Below are 21,531 nucleotides of genomic sequence, written 5' to 3' on the forward strand. Positions count from 1 at the left end.
CAATTGTACGCGGTGTGTTGTTGAGGTGGTTTGTGTACGGCTACTGGCATGTAACAACTGTACGCGGTGTGTTATTGAGGTGGTTTGTGTACGGCTACTGGCATGTAATAACTGTACGTGGCAACGTTGCGTGGCTTGTCCATTTGTTTAGGGTTGTTCATTATTATTGACTAGTAAGTATTTATATATTGTTCTCTCTATCGCTTTGGTTAATAAACACAAGGTGATAATACATCTCGTATAAACATTCATAGATTGTATTATCTCTGCATTCCAGACACTCAGTACTTACAAGTATATATATTACGTATACACACAGAATCGTTACGTCAGCACATTACGTCACGTGCCTGAAGCCATATGACCACGTGGCCAGAGTTCTCTACTAATATGGGATTAAAGTGCACGTCGTGACGGTGACTGCAGGGCGTGTGAACAGTTGTACACCAACACATACTATCCTGTATGCACTTCCAGCTCCAGACTGAAGTTGTCTTCCCTTGGAGTGAAATTAATCTCCATTGTTACAGCGTGACGAGCACGTACGAGATGGCCTACTTATTGGATATGCCCAACCGGCATCAGTGGTGTAGATACCGGGTTCGTCTCTCGATTCTGGCTCCCACCCAAAGCAAGTTTAACGACTCAGTGGGTGGGTGTAAGGTTACTACATGAACTTATCTCTCACTAACTACTTACAACTAACCACTAACCCACTGTCTGGAGAGACAACCCAGATAGTTGAGGTGACAGCGTACTTGAACCTTAATTGGATATTAGCACGAAAATAGCTATAAATCAATGGAATTAATGAATGGATGTACCGGTTATTTATTCAAGCACGATGTCCTGGACATGAGCTTCAGACGTGTCTGTTCGGGATAGTGGTTTAATTGTTAGCTGTCAATAGTTAGTGAGAAGGGAATTGGTGTAACTGCTTCTTACTTCCCTTGACCAATTGAACCATCACAATATTTAAAAACACTAAGTGTCAGCTGGGTTTCAGAGTTGAGGTTCTTATGTAGCACGACTCCTGGTAACGGTTCCTATCCAGGGCGAGTTCAACTACTCAATGGGCAAGTGTAAGGCCACTACACCGACTACACTAACCACTAACAACTAGCCACTAACAACTAACCACTAGCCACTAACCACTAGCCACTAACAACTAGCCACTAACCTCCGTCGTGTCCTGGACGGGGTGGGATTTAGCTCGGTCGGTTGAGTGCTCGCTTCAGGTGCTTGCGTTGTAGGATCAAACCACCTCGATGGATCGTTTCAACTGACTAGGGATTTTTTTATCGTCCCCCACAATGTGTCTGTGGGAAGTGCACAGAAAAGATCCCTTGCTGCATTAGGATAAATGTAGCTGGTTTCCTCTGATGACTACGTGTCAGTACTTACCAAATGTTCGATATATAAGCACCAAAATAACTAGGAAAGAAAGAAAGAATTAATTAATTAATTCTAACAGGGTGGGGTTTCTTTGGGTCCCCCTCCCCCCCCCCCCCCCCCCCCACACACACACATACACACACTTAAAATCAGGTAAAGTCGGTGTGTTTGAGTAACCATGGTATTCAAGCCGTACGCAGGTTGTGTTGGTGTTAGAGATATCCAGTGATGCTGATGAGTAACCAGTGTACGCAGTTTGTGTTCGTCTCGTAGATATTTAGTGGTGTTCATTTCAACTAGGTTGTGTTAATGTAATACATATCAAGTGGTGTTAATGCGTAACAAGTGTACGAAGGCTGTGTTGGTGTAATACATGAAGATAATTTGTGGTACTAAAGAGTAACCGGTGATGTGTTAATGAGTAACCAGTGTACGCAGGTCGTATTGGTGTTCAAGATACCCAGTGGTGTTAATGAGTAACCAGTGTACGCAGGTTTCGTTGGTGTAATGGATATTCAGTGGTGTTAATGAATAACCAGTGTACGCGGGTTCTATTGGTGTTAAAGATAACCAGTCGTGTTAAAGAGTAACCAGTGTACGCAGGTTGTGTTGGTGTAATAGATATCCAGTGGTGTTAACGAGTAACCAGTGTACGCAGTTTGTATTCGTCTCATAGACATTCATTGGTGTTAATTTCCGACCAGGTTGTGTTAGTGTAATACATATTAAGTGGTGTCAATGCGTAACAAGTGTACGAAGGTTGTGTTGGTGTAATACATGAAGATAGTCATTGGTACTAAAGAGTAAGCGGTGATGTGTTAGTGCGTAACTGGTGTACGCAGGTTGTGTTGGTGTTAGAGATATCCAGTGGTGTTAAAGAGTAACCAGTGTACGCAGGTTGTGTTGGTGTTAAAGATATCCAGTGGTGTTAATGAGTAACCAGTGTACGCAGGTTGTATTGGTGTTAAAGATATCCAGTGGTGTTAAAGAGTAACCAGTGTACACATGTTGTGTTGGTGTTAAAGATATCCAGTGGTGTTAACCAGTAACCAGTGTACGCAGGTTGTATTGGTGTTAGAGATATCCAGTGATGCTAATGAATAACCAGTGTATGCAGTTTGTATTGGTGTTAGAGATATCCAGTGGTGTTAACGAGTAACCAGTGTACGCAGGTTGTATTGGTGTTACAGATATCCAGTGATGCTAACGAGTAACCAGTGTACGCAGGTTGTATTGGTGTTACAGATATCCAGTGATGCTAACGAGTAACCAGTGTACGCAGGTTGTATTGGTGTTACAGATATCCAGTGATGCTAATGAGTAACCAGTGTACGCAGGTTGTGTTGGTGTTAGAGATATCCAGTGATGCTAATGAGTAACCAGTGTACGCAGGTTGTGTTGGTGTTAGAGATATCCAGTGGTGTTAACGAGTAACCAGTGTACGCAGGTTGTATAGGTGTTAGAGATATCCAGTGATGCTAATGAGTAACCAGTGTACGCAGTTTGTATTCGTCTCATAGACATTCATTGGTGTTAATTTCCGACCAGGTTGTGTTAGTGTAATACATATTAAATGGTGTCAATGCGTAACCAGTGTACGAAGGTTGTGTTGGTGTAATACATGAAGATAGTCAGTGGTACTAAAGAGTAACCGGTGATGTGTTAGTGAGTAACTAGTGTACGCAGGTCGTGTTGGTGTTCAAAATACCCAGTGGTGTTAATCAGTAACCAGTGTACGCAGGTTGAGTTGGTGTATTAGATATCCAGTGATGTTAATGAGTAACCGGTGTACGCAGGTTGTGCTGGTGTTACAGATATCCAGTGGTGTTAAAGAGTAACCAGTGTACGCAGGTTGTGTTGGTGTTAAAGATATCCAGTGGTGTTAATGAGTAACCAGTGTACGCAGGTTGTGTTGGTGTTAAAGATATCCAGTGGTGTTAATGAGTAACCAGTGTACGCAGGTTGTATTGGTGTTAAAGATATCCAGTGGTGTTAAAGAGTAACCAGTGTACGCATGTTGTGTTGGTGTTAAAGATATCCAGTGGTGTTAATGAGTAACCAGTGTACGCAGATTGTGTTGGTGTAATGGATATCCAGTGATGTTAAAGAGTAACCAGTGTACGCAGGTTGTGTTGGTGTAATGGACATCCAGTGGTGTTAATGAGTAACCAGTGTACGCAGGTTGTGTTAGTGTAATGGATATCCAGTGGTGTTAAAGATTAACCAGTGTACGCGGGTTGTGCTGGTGTAATGGATATCCAGTGGTGTTAATGAGTAACCAGTGTACGCAGGTTGTTTTGGTGTAATGGATATCCAGTGGTGTTAAAGAGTAACCAGTGTACGCAGGTTGTGTTGGTGTAATGGATATCCAGTGGTGTTAATGAGTAACCAGTGTACGCATGTTGTGTTGGTGTTAAAGATATCCAGTGGTGTTAATGAGTAGCCAGTGTACGCATGTTGTGTTGGTGTTAAAGATATCCAGTGGTGTTAATGAGTAACCAGTGTACGCAGGTTGTGTTGGTGTTAAAGATATCCAGTGGTGTTAATGAATAACCAGTGTACGCATGTTGTGTTGCTATAATATATATCCAGTGGTGTTAATGAGTAATCGGTGTATGCAGGTTGTGTTGGTGTAATGGATATTCATTGGTGTTAATGAATAACCAGTGTACACAGGTTGTATTGTTGTAATAGATATCAACTGATGTGTCGATCTTTAAAGTCGGCATATGATAAGCAGGCCCTAAATTGCGAAACATAGACACCAAAAACTGGAGCAGAAGGAATATTGTTTTACATAAAGTAAAGATTGACTAATGGAAAGCTGAAGTCATCCCGTTTATCATGCATATACGATGGTCAACGTCGTTCTGACTTGCTATGTATAGATCACGGTATGAAACAGATTTGATAATGTTTGTAGTTTCCTTTATTTCAAATTCGGGTGGGTAAATCAGCGATCAGTAATCTGCGTTCTCACTATTACTGAATGATATAAGATCATCAATATACTGAAAGATGAAATAAAACAAATTCTCCAGACTCTTGTTTTCATTTAGCCAGATTAATTAGAAAATCTTATTCATATGCATAGAGAAACAAATCGGCGAGTACCTACTTCCTGTCTGTATCGCCTATCCCTAAATCTCACATATATGTTGTCAATGAGGAAGTCCAGAATTCCACATATGTTTGTCTCAATATATTTGTGTCTTGGTTTACTTTCAGTTTTAACAAATTGTCCTGGTCCCCAATTTACGAAGCGTTATTGGCGCTAAGATCACCTTGAGTGCATAGCTAACTCGTGCACTTAAAGCGATCTTAGCGCAAAGATCGCTTCGTAAAACGGGACCCAGCTCCACTGAAGATGGTTATAGATTAAGATCTCTGTTCACCCTTGATCAAGGAAACAGTGAAAAAGCATCTTGCTTTTGGGTGATTAAAATTTAAAAAATGCAGTTTTATGTAAAATATTTTGGCGACTTTTGCCAAAGGAGATAATAAAACCTGCGTGCAACGGTGAGAATATTAAAGTTGCGGTATCGAATGAACGAATGAATGAATGAATGTTTAACGACACCCCAGCACGAAAAATACATCAGCTATTGGGTGTCAAACTATGGTAATGCAAACAAATAAAGTAATGATCAATATAAAAATTCAAGATTTAAACAAAAACACATTGTAAAGAACTGTGCAACAACACAAATATCACGGATAGATACTGACTTTTACTCAAAATTTCAATGTTGTGCTGTATTGGCCATTCTCAAAGAGAATGTTACACCCCTGCATCACGGTGAGGTTACAGCACACGCAGGGGTTGCGGTATCGAGTGCTATTGATAATATTATCAGACCTTGTATTTTAAGGTGCGCGAGTGCGAACGCGCTCGTACAGCACATGTAATTTCAATCTGGCTGGCGTAAAAAATAACTCACGTTATACTTAATAAACAGTGCACGTAAAATAATTTTGTATATTGATTGCCACTATTTACCTTATGTAGCTGACAGAAAGATCCATTTAATAATACCAGGGAAAAAGTGATGTGAACGGTATCGTCCATACAAGCTTTTAATATATAACCGGTACTTATCTTTGCTATATAAATCGGAACACACTGAATTAATAGACATGTTCGAAGACGTACCAATCCGATCAAAACACTTTAGCCTATTTAATGCAGTATTAATTAGAAACAGTCCACTTTTGTAAGGTAATAGATACAGCGTCTGATAAGGCTAACTCATTTATACTGTTCATATAGTTATGATAAAAAAGGAATTGAATAAAATAATGGCTTCTGTAGCCATCACAAATGAACTCGTTACGGATATCAGCAAAATCAACTTGTTTCGCATTTATGATGGTGTCTGAAATTATGGTGTGTTTTTTAGATTATCTTTATTATGGCATCTCACGTTTGTATATTTTTTATCAACAACATTGGGACCGTTCTTGATCAACAACGTAACGCTGACTTCATATATATGTTAGAGCCGTTCGTAACTGGTAGGGGTAGGTCAAATGACGTGTTATAAAATGTTGAGGGAGGGAGACTGGTTGCGTAATTGTTGAATTAAAAATGCCACGTGAATGTCAATGCCCCAACCAACACTATCAATTGAACTAATTGTAGGCGTACGTTTAACGAGTTATTTAAAACATAAAATAATAATATGAGGGATCTAATTCAGTCAGTAGTGCATACCCGAGAAGCTTGGGTCGTAGATAATTGAACCACCTTCTCAGAATCAGTGGGTTTTCCCATCCCAACTATCCTAATCATGTTTGTTGTACATAATAATGAAATTCAAGATACGTTTAGCTGCATCAAACCATCTAACACTGAAAAGGTATTAATAACTGTGTGCATCAAATTATCTGAATAGTACATATTGAAATAAAAAACGTTTGCACAAGTGTATGTCATAATTATATTTCTATAGCGCTGCTCCTGAAATAAGTCAGACTACACTAATGAACCAAACAACATAAAATAAGAAGAAAACATTATTGGTTTATTGGTTCATTTTTGCAACATATATCTCTACATTTACCAATTACTTCATGAATTAATAATGCTTTGTTTTCATCCGCCTTAGCATTTTAATGAAGTGCGCTTTTTCACTCGCCTAAGCGTTTTGAGGTGGGCGATTTTTCACTCGCGATGGTTTTTCAAAAGCCAAGGACTGTAATATGTTTTATTATTAGTTTATTCATTTAGAATACATCAACCATGTTACTTTTCTGATCGTCACACGATACCATGCTGCAATGTTCTTTGGCTAATTTACATCAGAAAATAATGTGTTTTTCTGATCGTCACACGATACCATGCTGCAATGTGTTTTTCTGATCGTCACACGATACCATGCTGCAATGTGTTTTTCTGCGTTTTACCACTGAGAGGGACGGGTCGTAGCCCAGTAGTAAAGCGTTCGCTTGATGCGCGGTCAGTTTAGGATCGATCCTCGTCGGTGGACCCATTACTCGCTCCAGCCAGTGCCCCACAACTGGTGTAACAAAGGCCATGGTGCATATAAAAGATCCCTTGGGTCCACCGACGAGGATCCCTTGCAGCTAATCGAAAAGAGTAGCCCATGAAGTGGCGACAGCGGGTTTCCTCCCTCAATATCTGTGTGGTCCTTAACCATATGTCCGACGCCATATAACCGTAAATAAAATGTGTTAAGTACGTCGTTAAACAAAACATTTCCTTTTACCACTGAGAAACAGAGAGCCATGTGAAAGCAGTTGATGGTGATAATATACTAGTCTATTAAAACTGTGTTTCGATTTGTTTTAGTAAATGATGTAGGGTGGGGAGGCGAGAATACAGCTTTAATATGAATGGTCGATTGTAAATGATTAAATATTTTAAAACAACACTTAAAAATGCAGCTTTAATGTAAATCATCTGTTGTAAATGATTAAATATTTTAAAACAACACTTAAAAATACAGCTTTAATGTGAATGATCTATTGTAAATGATTAAATATTTTAAAACAACACTTAAAAATGCAGCTTTAATGTAAATCATCTGTTGTAAATGATTAAATATTTTAAAACAACACTTAAAAATACAGCTTTAATGTGAATGATCTATTGTAAATGATTAAATATTTTAAAACAACACTTAAAAATGCAGCTTTAATGTAAATCATCTGTTGTAAATGATTAAATATTTTAAAGTAACACTTAAAAATACAGCTTTAATGTGAATGATATATTCTAAATAATTAATTTTAAAAAAGTACACTCGAAAATGCAGCTTCAGATATTTTCACATACGCATTCATAATAAATACGTCTACACCAATGAATACATTTCAAATGAAATAACTGATGATTAATAAATTAATTAATAAATTAATTAATTAATCTATGTATTATTATTATTATGTCATAGGGTTTTACGTGCACATTCAGAACAAGCTGTTGTAGCGCACGCCTGTCGTGGGCACAAGAGCCGGCCTTGGCCGGCTCCTCCGTCCATGACAGGATATTATTATTATTTTCTTTTTCTTTTTATTATTGCTTATTTATTTATTTATTGTTATAATCATTACTATTATCATCAGCACCACCACCACCACCAGCATTAATAATAATAATAATATAGCTGTTTGTGTAAATTTTGCTGTTATTATTGTCGTTCTGTTTATTTATATGCATAAAATGAGGAAGAGTATATTAATAAAGTTAGTTCCGCAGTGTTTTTTACGCGCAGGTAAAAAACATAAAAGCAAGTGACGCATACCATATATGCAGGTGGCATAGCCATATCTTTTATCTTTTCATTCCGCACCCGAATGATTTAAATATTCCTTTGATCTCATCGTAATGACGAACTAAAAGTTCAGTTAGTATGGCTTTCTCATCGGCTGTACATTTGTGTTTCTGTCTGTCTGTCTGTCTGTCTGCCTCTCTGTGTTCGGTGTGCTTTAAGTGCTTACGTCATTTCGGCTCAAGCACGCTCTTCGTGGCATATTCACCAAAAGCGCTAGGGTATGTGTCGAAAGCAAGATGCAGGCCCCATATGCACAATGTCATATATCAAAGAGTGCACAAAATGCAATGACTTTCAATCTGGACCAAATTAAGCTTTATAAAACCGAAAGATGGTTATATTTAGCCAACAAACACACGAAATTAGAGTGGAGTCTGTTTGATGTTTAAATATTGATGAACAGGTAATGGGCTGTCGGGAGACCGGCGGATGTGACAGACACAATAAATCACCGCCATCTTGTCACACAAGTTAGATTATAGTTGTGAAGAAAATCACTCGTGTAGTGATAGGTCTCACGCCTCAGTTATAATCAAGCAGGCTGTCAAACAATAAAATGACAGTTTTAAATAGTTGTTTATGAACTTTTTAGCAATTATTAATTTATTTTTATTGATCCCCTTAAGTGTTTTATGCATTAACTATATAGAGAGTAGCCTGTATAATATGGTTTAATAGGGGTTTTTTTTTTTCTTACTGGTTAAGATTTAAATAGAATATCTGTTTGTCTGTGTGTCTGTCTGCAAACTAAGCAATAGTGTACTATCTATATAATATGGAATTGTATATTGTTTCTTTATTTTATTAACCCATTGGGTTTTTTCTCTGTAACACCTAATTCCCTACGACTGTTATATCAAAGATCGTGGTATGTTCTGTACTTTAAGTGCATTTACAGGATCCCTTGCTACTAATAGAAAAACGTCGATTGTTTCCTATGAAGACTACGTGTCACAAATACCTAATGATTGGAATCGAATAGCCAATGTTTAATTAATTCATGTGCTCTAGTGGTGTCGTTAAACAAAATAAACTATATTTTATTACGTCTAATGTGTGTACAATGATAATCAAGTACTAGTAGATTATCTTAAATTGTACACACATTTTATTAGGGGTTTTTTTTAAACAAATAAATATGTTATTTAATTAAAACCTATTTTTGAAGAATCGTATTATGTGTTGATTAATTTGTAAACTGACTGCTATTTTTATCATTACACTTTTCCTGAAATATGGCACTACTTAACTTTGTTGCAATTTCTGTTTAAAATTCAAAGTGAAATATACTATATTAACATTTGGAATAAACATATGTTTTGTCTATATTACCCATTATTTTTTACAGTCTCTAACAATATATTATTCTTTCAGTGTTAGTTATTATCTGAAGTATTATCTTTGATTGAATTGGACTTTTATCCAAATTCTATGCGTAAGTAAAATAGAACTGAAAACATTAACACAGTCCACAAGTTAAGTTAATACTATTTGTGTATGTAATAGGCAAAATGGCGTTTCTTACTTGCAAACGTTGAAACTTTGTTCAGAGCAATGTATTTCTCAGTCTGTTAAGTTTATAAAACTGTATAATTCAGTATTCCAAACTCATGTTTCACAACATGTATTAAAAAAGTAGAGTTTGCATTAATAAAAACTAAAATATTAAAGTTGTCACATTTAAAAAAAAATTAATTTAAAATATAGGCGTGAAAAGAAGCAAATTGTATTTTAAAAAATTATTATCAATTCTGAATTAGACAGATCTCCTGGATATATAAGTTGGAATGTCCGTACCGTAAAATGGTTTTGTTAAAACTGCTAAATACTGATTACTGTATTCTGAAACAATGCTTCGCCACATTGTTTGACGATTGTACAAGAAAACCCAACCCAATCAGCTGGGTCAATCAGGTACGGGATCTATCGATCAACACTGGCTTGTTGCTAATACATGGTAAAATGAATATGTGGAAAGCTGAAGCCTATATTCGTCACATTTAAATCATTCACTGACAGACCGTGTGTGTTCAGTCGGTGTTTGCTGTATTTATAACTTGTAAAATGCTCTAATCATTTATGCCGACAATCTTACTGTCAGAATAGCTGGCTATTTATAAAGAGGCAGATACATTTGTGTTTTATATTTTGGACAAAAAATAATAAAACAAATTACTAGAATGTGTTCCCTTTAATACGAATGGAGTAGACGGGTTCCATCGTATCGTAGTAAACGAAGTAGATAATTAAATCTCTGTGTTACAAATAAAACTAATGTCCGTCGATAACTCAGTACAGCATATTAGACTGTGTATGTTTTAAATTAAAAATATATATTTTCTTTAAAACTATCCACTGAACAAAAACTAAAATAACCAGAACAAAATTACAAGATGAAAGTCAGAGTTTTGTAAATTTTTGTTATTATTTCGTCTCTTATTGTGTATTTATTTGGGGGGGTTTTGGGGGGGGTTTATTTATTTTTTTATTTCGTTTATTATTTTGATCATGGTGACACACAAAGAATACATCATTTATGAACATGAGCCGTGTATGTTTATAACAATATGTCTAAAACATGTTTTTACTTCTACGTACCATTCACTGCCTTGTGAACCATTATGATACTGTTTGTATATAATTACACACGTTTAGTGTAACAATACAAACTGGATCGTTTTGGTATACAGAGTACATTAAATCGTTCAACATTATTCATGGAGTATATTTTATAATAATAAAGCGAACATTCAAGATGTTTGACATTTCAATAAAACATTTGTTACAAACATGTTCAATTGTTGTTTGTTTGTACTACTGCTGACCGAAAAAAAAAGCGATCTTTTCAGCGTGAGATAGGAGAACGATAAAGCGACAAAATGTCCACATGTTCTATTAATCAACTCATTTACATCGCTCGTGCTCATTGAAAACTTGTAAAACATATTTAAGAAAAATAACCTAAGAGAGTGCGTGGCGGTAAGCAAACAATCGGGTGGTATATGGTTTGTTTGTCGCGGCCCAGCCACCCGTTACACGCAGCGGTCCTACAACTTAAGACAGTATTAATTCACCAGTTTATCGCAGGGCTGACTCGAAATGGGCTATCAAAGCCTTGGGACCATCAGTTCATCATTCGCTTTCCGTCCTTTCACAGTTTTCTATCAGTTGTTTTTTTCTTGTATCACACGTGACCCACAGCTAATGCAGCTTGCGCTGTTTTCCCTCTCCAATCCAAGAGAAGTAACTCTGTCAAGAACGTGCGAAGACGTGCGCCTTTGATGAGCTGGGGAAAGCCCGCATTGGTTTGTTGAAAACTTGGAATTAGCCATCTCCCCGAGACTCTGTATCCTGCAATCTGTAGCAGCCAATATTCCAATCTGAAGTTTCCGTATGTCAATTACTCGCCTCGACTATTCGATCGCGAGGCATTCGCCGCGCATCTAAATTTATTATGCGGGAAGCGAACAGGGTACGATCGTCGCTTTAGGCACCACCCATCAGGCGACTCGCGAACCAATCGGCCAATCGGAGCCGATCGGGCGGGACAAGAAAAAACAAAAATTTGAATGGAAATCACTTTGAATTACAAACGATAACCAGGTTGCATATATGCCAGGGGACAGTTTTACGGGGATGACGCTTCAGGATAGTGGAGTGAGCGTTGTGAACCACTGACGGGCCACTACAACATTGCGGCAACAAATCGCGCGTTTCGCCCTCAGCGCAAACATACATTGGGAACTATTCCGCAAGTTGCAGTTTTTGTTGACAACAAACAAATAAGTTTTTTATCTTATATAAAGAAGTGAGCGACTGGGCGGCAGGGCTGCTGTGTGTTTCGCGGGATTGTCGTTGTGAAAAGATTTCCTGCGAGATGTCATTCATTGCGCTCGAGTCCCAAGGATGGCAGGTTAGATATGTCTTCTTATACTTACACATTTTACTGTTATTATTGTTGTTTGTGTATGAGCTGGCAGTGTTACCTATCTGGCAGGGAGCGCGGCTAGTTTTTGTGTTTTAATGACAAGTGACACACCGCCCTCAGCGTGCCTTCACAGGTGCACGGTTACCTGACTGTCACCTGACACATACCCGGGGGTGACCTTCGCTAATCCCGGCCCCCGGGCGAGGTGAACTGTGATACTTGGCTAGGGGTGGGGTGGGCGTTGCTTGGGTTGTGCTAATTGCTCCTGAAGACATTTTGCCACTGTGGGGCGTCTCCAGACAATTGTAGACGATTTTCTCGTACTTTACCAACTCAGTGACTGTCAACTCTGGAACTATCTTTACATAATAATATACTATTGTCATTTCTTTTAGTCCGCCAGTTTTAACGTTTCTTTAATTGATCCCGGCAGCGATTTCTAACTGATACAATTATTTTTGGTTTTTTCTTATGTTTTTTCTAATTTCTAATTATTCAATTTTTTCTAAATATCTTCTTGTTAATTTTGTGTATAAAACGTATGTAAGCGAGGGTGATCTGTTAGTACACCAGTGTGTAGACGGTTTCATGGTCGTCGTGTGTTTAGCTGACATTCATTGCCTCTCGCGGTGTCCTTTTAACCCAGCCCGTTCACTGTGTTAAAAACATTCATTCGAGACCAGGTAAATGTTTTTATCTCACCTAAAACGGCCGGCTCGAGAACACACTTTTAACGCACGCTCAGAATGTTCACCCATAAAACCGTGTTATACTTTCACATACGCTATTCACCGAAAACTGTTCTCTTTTACTTAAACTATTGTTTGCACGGCTAAGTATGTAGTTCGATATTTTATACCGGTAATAGGATTTTTGAGAAATAGGTGCAGATTTTCTACCAGATTTTAGATTTTTCTGTCCTTTAGTTTTTCGTTTTCATTTATATCTTTAGGAGGAAAACTAGTTAAAAACATAATTCGACTAATGAATGATATTATATATTTATTTATTATATTATTAATTTATTTTAAAGACAATATGTTTTTTATGAAAACATTTGCGCTCAATACTTTTATTTCAACAGCAATATTCAATTCCATTCATTTTATTTTTATTTGTTTCCATGTGCCTTACGGCACATAAGAATAAAAAAGCTTACAAAGCAAACCGGTGAACTACATGCATATTTCTTGGCAAAATAAAATGTATCTATCATATACAAACTATGAAACCAATTCTCAATACGTGACATAACAGTAAATACGAAGTATTGAACAGGTACGTAACTATCAGGTTTGGCGGTGGGCTCGGCAAAGACCGACATGGAGAACTTTACAAATGTTAGTAATGACTTTCAGACTGGGGTTTCGTAATAACTAAATAAGTTTGAAAACCAATGGTTTACGACAGTTATATTTTTTTTAATCTATTTAACACGAAATTCATTGAATTGTGGATATACAAGAATAAAATCAAATTCATATTCTATATTTGCTCTGTTACAGAATGTACAAACACGTTGGTTTCTACCCGAACTAGAATACCTTTCTGTTTTAAGATTTAAACAAACAATGATAGTGTACACGATATATTGTTAGAATCATCTATATATTGCTAATAACTGTTTTCGTAAATATGGCTGAAGGTGAAGAATACCAAATGTTCTTATAGAGAAAACATTTTGAAGAAATGTTAAATACAGGAAGAGTGTTTTTGTATGAAATTATCTCCAATACTCTGTTTAAATAATAGATGTTTAAGAAGAAACAAACAGAAGTAGACTTCAGTTTAATTTATCTTTAAACATTTAATTTAATATTGTTTAATATTGTTATAAAAACATTCATCTAATCAAACGTTTATTAACACTGTTTCTAAATTTTAAATTATGAATTATTTTCTATTATATAAAAGAACTACAGTACATAATATTTCTTTCTTCGGTATATTTTTCACATACAATAAAATAAACACTAATGCTGTTAAAAAAATTTTTTTATTTCTACACCATATTAATAGGCAGCTTTAAAACATATCACAGCTGATCAACACATCTAACGAATAATTCTGTGAAACATTAACAAGTTTTCTTTTAAACGATCGACAATAATTATTCGCCAGTTTGTTACATTGACGCATTTTGAAATCACTTCAAAGTTTAACGTATTCCGTTTTCTCTGAGTGAACGAGCGTGTTTGAATTATTAATGTTGATCGCCTATCTCCCGTGTGGGTATCGAATGAGTTAGAATTGAAAGCGGAAGAGAAAACAAATTACTGAAGTTATTCTCTCTCGGAGGGTGTTTTTCGTCCTGTCGAAATGCGCTCGAACGTCTCGATCGCTCTCCGAGACAATTTCATTTTCTCACTTGGCGGGCCAATTATTTGCCACAAATATGAACAAATTATTGTAACATTAACAAACGGTGATTTTTGTGTTTTGCTTTTGTTTTATTTTATTTTATTTTATTTTATTTATTTTCATGTTATTTATTTACTGTTATAATTATAAAATTGTTCAAACACAAATATTGATTTCATTGTCAGCGTGTTCCTATTATGATGATGATGATAATAATAATAATATAATGTGATTATTATTTATTTATTTTTTATTAATTTAATTTTTTTATTGTTATTATTAATATTACGGTCAATTTTATTATATAAATAAAAAAATATTTATACAATTATTTATTACTATTTCAAATAATGTATATATGCCATTATTAAAAACATAATATGTTGCATATATTAGATATTTTTAAGGTATGGCTTATATAATTATTTTGAATAATTGTTGACAGTATTTTATGTCTATCATATAGTTAACAATTAGGTATTAAAAATAATCTTTACATTGGCAATAAATTGCAAAATTAGAGAGAAAAGTTTACAAGAGTTTTATAATTTTAAATATATTTTATAGTGTCAAACACAATATAAAATTACAAAACAAAGTTGACAGGAGATGTATCATTTTAGAAACAGTTTCTGACAAATATATGTTTTTGTATAAGTAGACAAATGACTGTAACTATTTTATGAGTGTGTTTATAAGTGTGTGTCTTCTTGTTTCAAAATAACGAATAAGCCGTAAGTCGGTGGCGCCAAAACCACGTTAATCACTTTAAAATATTTGTAATTGTTGCAACTATTTTCAAGAGGACTTTGAGAAATTACTACATAAATTGTTTAGGAAATTTGATTAAAGCTAACCGTTTCTTAGCGCCAGTACAGAGAGCGACATTTTCCTATTTTGCGGTCTTTTGTTGTACTCCTTCGCATCCGAGGTCTCTCTCCCTGGGTGGGAGCGGGTCGTGGCGGTATTCCGGTGATAAGCAAGTCTTGGTGAAAAGCGGTATTTTCTCGAGTTTGTAGCCCATTGTTGGACTGACAGGGACTCCGTGGCTATGGTTTCACTGACTGTCAGCTGCATCGGGCTCCCATTTTACGGAACAGAGAGCCGGAAAATTACAGGAATTAGCGACACCGTATAAAACCCTAACAAGATCATGTTCAGCTCCTCCGTCAGCGGCCAGGGTCGGCCGCGGAGGGGGTCTGTTTACTGACAAGTCGTAACAGTCGAACATTTAAAGTAATAGTTAAGCAGTTGTCATATTTGGTTAAGTCGGGCACTTAATGAACGATACTTTTTACGCATTTAATTAACTCTGTAATATAACGACTGTTATATTTATACAATGGTTGCTGTGATGTCGGTTTAATATCGAAGTCTCGAGTTTTATTGATTAAAAACATATGTTATTGCATATAATATATGCATATGTATATATTATCTATCTTGCGAGGCCCTCTCCTCGAGTTTCACGCAAAAGGTAGATTCTTAAATATATATTAAATATATATACTAATAACTACAATGTAAAGTAGACTGAAAGCTTTTAACTATGTTTTGCAATATCATATAACGTAAATTAAAGTAATTTTTACAATTATTTTCTTAAAACGAATTAAAAGTGTTTTAGTATTGTTTATTAATTTATTTATTTTTAACCGAAAAGCCTTACATAGGAATTATTTAGACGCGTTATAATTGTTGTTTTCATTTAAATCCTATAACTCTATTATTTCTGTATGTCTACATATCAACATTAACAATAATTTATTTTAAAATTAACAACTCATAAACGTATAAATATTGTTGTCTGTGAATGTTTGTACCCTAAATATTGTACGCCTTAAATCGTTAAAATTTACTTTTTACTTTTAGTTTTTCAACTTAAATTTAAACGAAAACAAGGTATATTATGTAAGCATTTATAATAATGCGATATTGGTCTATTATATATATATATATATATATATATATATATATACGTTTATGTTGATAAGTAGACACTCTTTGAAACCATAAGTAGACATAGAGAAATAATAAAGTTATGGGATTTAAAAGAAAGACAACAATTATAACGCGTCTAAATAATATAACATAAATGTGTTTACAGAATAACATACACGTTTGTATTAATTAGATGTTTTCAAGTCATGTGAGAAATTTCGAAGACAACAAGTTAATCATATTATTCTTTGAAATAAAACAAATGTCATGACATTTTTCCTTTGCTTGAACTGTAACCGTGACAAAAATAGACACGTATGAATAACAATGTTATGTTACTAACATACATCGTACACGGCACATAGTAATAATTAATATTAAACCACCAGCAGCGTACACCGCGTGGAGTCGACTTGAGAGCTGGTGTGATCCACAGCGTGTGTGCGTCTCCTATGACATATCAGAGTAAGTAGGTGCAATGTCACATATATCATTTTGTCACGGTTTAAAATAATACCTGTTAGGACGGAGAACTCCCCTCAAAGAGCGGCAAACAATGGCTACAGGGCAGAGCCATCACTCAGCGCCGACCCGCCGTCTCCCGCTAATACCGACATAATCTACGTGTCTCTCTTACGTAGCCGGCTGTCTCCAATACATACACGGTTGACAGTGGTCAGCGTATCGCTGTTACATTTCTGACAGTGGTTAGTATGTTCCTGTTACATTTCTGACAGTGGTCGTGTTCTTGTTACATTTCTGACAGTGGTCAGCATATCGCTGTTACATTTATATCAATTACTGTAGTCAGTGTGTCCATGTTACATTTCTAACAGTGGTCAGCATATCGCTGTTACATTTATATCAGTTACTGTAGTCAGTGTGTCCATGTTACATTTCTGACAGTGGTCAGCATATCGCTGTTACATTTATATCAGTTACTGTAGTCAGTGTGTCCATGTTACATTTCTAACAGTGGTTAGTGTGTCCCTGTTACATTTCTGACAGTAAATATTGTGTCCCTGTTGCATTTCTGGCAGTGGTCAGTGTCCCTGATACATTTCTGACAGTGGCCTGTGTGTTACTATTACATTTCTGACAGTGGTTAGTGTGTCCCGGTTACATTTCAGACAGTGGTCACTGTCACGGTCAGTGTGTCACTCTTACATTTCTGACAGTAGTCAGTGTCTTTGTTACATTTCTGACAGTGGTTATTGTATCTCTGACAGTGGTTAGTGTGTCCCGGTTACATTTCAGACAGTGGTCACTGTCACGGTCAGTATGTCCCTCTTACATTTCTGACAGTAGTCAGTGTTTTTGTTACATTTCTGACAGTGGTTATTGTGTCTCTGACAGTGGTTATTGTGTCTCTGACATTGGTTATTGTGTATCTGACAGTGGTCAGCATATACGTGTTACATTTCTGACAGTGGTTATCTTATCCTTGTAAGCACACAAATAAGTTTAAAAAGAGAAAACAAATAATCAAAAAGAGTAGTGTCTACATCGGGTTTCCTCATTCCTAATTATTGTGGTCTTGACGCCACAAATAAAAATGTCTTCTGTAGTTAATCATTTCTTTCGTTTTTTTCAAATTATGATATTTAAAAATATTACAAACTGTATTCATAAATTATACTGTTCAAATTATGATATTTAAAAATATTACAAACTGTATTCATAAATTATACTGTTCAAATCCAAGTGGAGTTTGTAGAGTTTCCAGTTGGAGTAAAATTTATTCACACTGACCTTTTCTTTAACCTTTTAAATTAAGAATACTGATACCAGCAAATACAACCATTGACACCAGAGGTTAATGAATAACGTGCTGTTATATACGAGAATTTCATTAATATATAAATAATTCAATCGGCTTTTGTCCATAATGCTTGAATTGGTGACTAAAATAACGCTGTTCATAACTGCATGAATTTCAGTTTGGCACTACTTTCTTAAAACACCCAAATAGACCATTATTGTTTAAAATTATTAAAATAATTCTTTACGTTTTCTGTCAATGTTGAATTAAAACAATTAATGTATACATACTTTTTTACAAAATTATTTGTCGTAAAAATGCTTTTAATTCGACTACTGACGGGAAAAAGTCGAACCCGTAGAAAGGGGATTCGTGAAAAAAATAGTATTTATACTGATGTAGTAGTTATACACTTGGAATTATAAAAACTTAACATGTTACTTTGTTACGTCCAGACCGGCCTCGGTGGCGTCGTGGCAGGCCATCGGTCTACAGGCTGGTAGGTACTGGGTTCGGATCCCAGTCGAGGCATGGGATTTTTAATCCAGATACTGACTCCAAACCCTGAGTGAGTGCTCCGCAAGGCTCAATGGGTAGGTGTAAACCACTTGCACCGACCAGTGATCCATAACTGGTTCAACAAAGGCCATGGTTTGTGCTATCCTGCCTGTGGGAAGCGCAAATAAAAGATCCCTTGCTGCCTGTCGTAAAAAGAGTAGCCTATGTGGCGACAGCGGGTTTCCTCTAAAAACAGTGTCAGAATGACCATATGTTTGACGTCCAATAGCCGATGATAAGATAAAAAAATCAATGTGCTCTAGTGGCGTCGTTAAATAAAACAAATTTTACTTTTTTTTGTTACGTTCATTGAAGTATGAACCGCTTTACACACGTATATGAATGGTTTCGCGCTAACGTGCTTCGCTGTTCATAAAGCGGTTTTGTGGTTTAACGTCAAAAAATTTCACATTCGATTCTTAAGTAATTTTATTTTAAAATAACAAATGTCACATGACTGGACAATTGACTCATCAGATCGACTTGTCTAAGGGTCTGTATTGTGAAACCCCGAATCAGCTCGGAGAAAGTCGCGCGATTACGCCCTCAATTCCCTCCCCTCCAATAAACGGCTCCTCTGTCGAGTTAAGAACAATAGTCACCGTCTGATCAGCTATTGACGAGTGACAAGATAGGTGATCATCACTTCCCCTTGTCCCCCCTCGTTAACCGCCGCCTAGACGCCCCTGGGCCCGCCAGTGTCCGTGTCAGACCCTGACAATGTAAAATAAGGGACCGATCACTCGCGTCCTTACCTAGTCATTGAGAGTGAAAATGAGTGGACGTGTTCGCTTTGTTCCGTCTGTGCCACACAGTGTAATTAAGCACGTACCCAGACGAACTTCTCTAGAATTACTCCATCTGACACTAACCTGTTTACAGCTCATTGACGCGTTTATAGCAGTCGAACTCTTCCATAGCATTTATCTTTTCTACTACATTATAGCATCTACTTCTTTTCTACTACACCATAGCATTTACATCTTTTCTGTACTATTTTAAACGCTTCCACAACAGTCACACATATCAATTGGATTATTTGGCTAATTTTGTATTGTTAGCTTACATATTACTTTCAGTCTTTTACTTAAATTATTAATGTGTTTGTGGTCGTTCCGATGTTTGTACTAGTTAAAAATGAATTTTATGATAAACCAAAATGTACTTCTCTCGTAAACTAGCGCCAGCGGCTTTCATCATTATAAAACGTGGTTTTCCACTAACTATGGCATTTGTTCTGGTTCAGAGGAGCATCTTTGTTTTTGTTTATTTATTTTTTATTTTGTTGTTTTGGTTTTTGGTGGTGATTGTTGGGTTTTGTTGTTGTTGGTTGGCTGGGTTTTTTTAAATATTTACACTCGTCTGTAAGTTTGTAAATTAAAACACTTCTCCAAATAACGACGAATGTATTTGGTTTCTCTGTCTGGGTTTCACAATAACACGATAACAACTTGAACAAGTTTGTAGTTTTGTGGCCAAACCACTTAAAACACGACTTCACAATGGCAGCGACGTCTTTTATTCCGCCGACTACAACCACTAAGGCCTTTTGTAAAGTTTGGCAAACTAACTTTGTAATTTTCGTTTTTCACAGGCGACATTTATTCCGTGTTTGCATGCCGTGGAGTGAATTGAAAACGTTTCCCTTGTATATACATATTTTGTTGAAGGACCTCGTGCGAGTCGCTCTTCTCGGCGTTTCGTCAACCCCGCCGTGTTGACACAGAATCTGCTAATATAATTAACTGAGAGCGCAGAATAAGGCGTGTTGAGCGCAGATTTCATAAAGATGGTTAGGGCGACTGGAAACTGGTGCGAAGAGGAATAATTTTCATCAACTGGTCAGAGGGAAATGCTGAACAAACAGCCGTGAAGCGAGCCAGGTTTACCAACACCGCCTCTTCCATCTCCACTTGACGAAATCAGACGTGGTTATCCCACTTGGCGCTGACATCACTGATTAATCTATTCAAATCGGACTCAGTCAGTCGCTAATGTTTTTTTATCTGTTCGATATTGTAAAAAAATTAAAACATTTCTATACATGAACAAATATGCGTTTAGATTTGGGTGAATTTCACTTTATTTACTTTTAAATTGTTTTAATGTGTATAAATATATATTTGATTTTGAAATCTATAAAATAAATAAACATATTTGTTTCGTGAAAAGTTCTGATTTTAATCATGTACGTAATATTCAGTGAAAGCTGTTATATCGGACAACTGTGTTGAATATATTTCATTGCATATAACGTTTATATGTGTACTTTATTTGCAATAAAATATGGTTTCAATCAACAGTATTGAACTGTCATCGGACTTACAGAGTCTGCCCTGAACGTTCTGCCATTGTATGATGTTTTACAACTAACACGATCCCCGTCAGTGGGCCTATTGCGCTATTTCTTGCTCCAGCAAGTGCACCACGACTGGTGCATCAAAGGCCGTGGTATGTGCTATCCTGTCTTTGGGATAATTACTGGGAGATAAATCTATTTTTGACTCCTACAAACATTAAGACGGCAGGAAAAACCGTGTATACATATATATACAAACACTAATATTTTATACAAGAAAAGAACCCCATTAATATTCTTGAAAATCTTCAAACTTACCACATAGTGACCCGTATTAAGTAAATGTTTGTGACAGAGAACCATATTTTTACTCTCAAAGTACATGCTTAACATACGTTTGGTTACGTTTTAATTATTTAAGATAATATAACAGGGTTAAACACATTTTATATGGTTATGCGGTTGTATTGAAAATATTTTGCATTGGATC

The 21,531-nt window shown here is 36.2% G+C and overlaps 1 protein-coding gene across 1 annotated transcript in view; it reads left to right on the forward strand.

Annotated features, from left to right (window-relative positions):
* Positions 1–10,777: 10,777 nt before the first annotated feature.
* Positions 10,778–21,531, forward strand: part of LOC121374284 (transcription factor AP-2-epsilon-like) — a 95,333-nt gene continuing 84,579 nt past the window's right edge. Inside the window, exon 1 of the mRNA XM_041501323.1 lies at positions 10,778–12,105. Within this exon, the coding sequence (XP_041357257.1) occupies positions 12,070–12,105 (36 nt within the window). The 5' untranslated portion in view covers positions 10,778–12,069. The remainder of the gene's footprint in view (positions 12,106–21,531) is intronic.

Source organism: Gigantopelta aegis, chromosome 6 (genome assembly GCF_016097555.1).
Source record: "Gigantopelta aegis isolate Gae_Host chromosome 6, Gae_host_genome, whole genome shotgun sequence".
Lineage (NCBI taxonomy): Eukaryota > Metazoa > Mollusca > Gastropoda > Neomphalida > Peltospiridae > Gigantopelta > Gigantopelta aegis.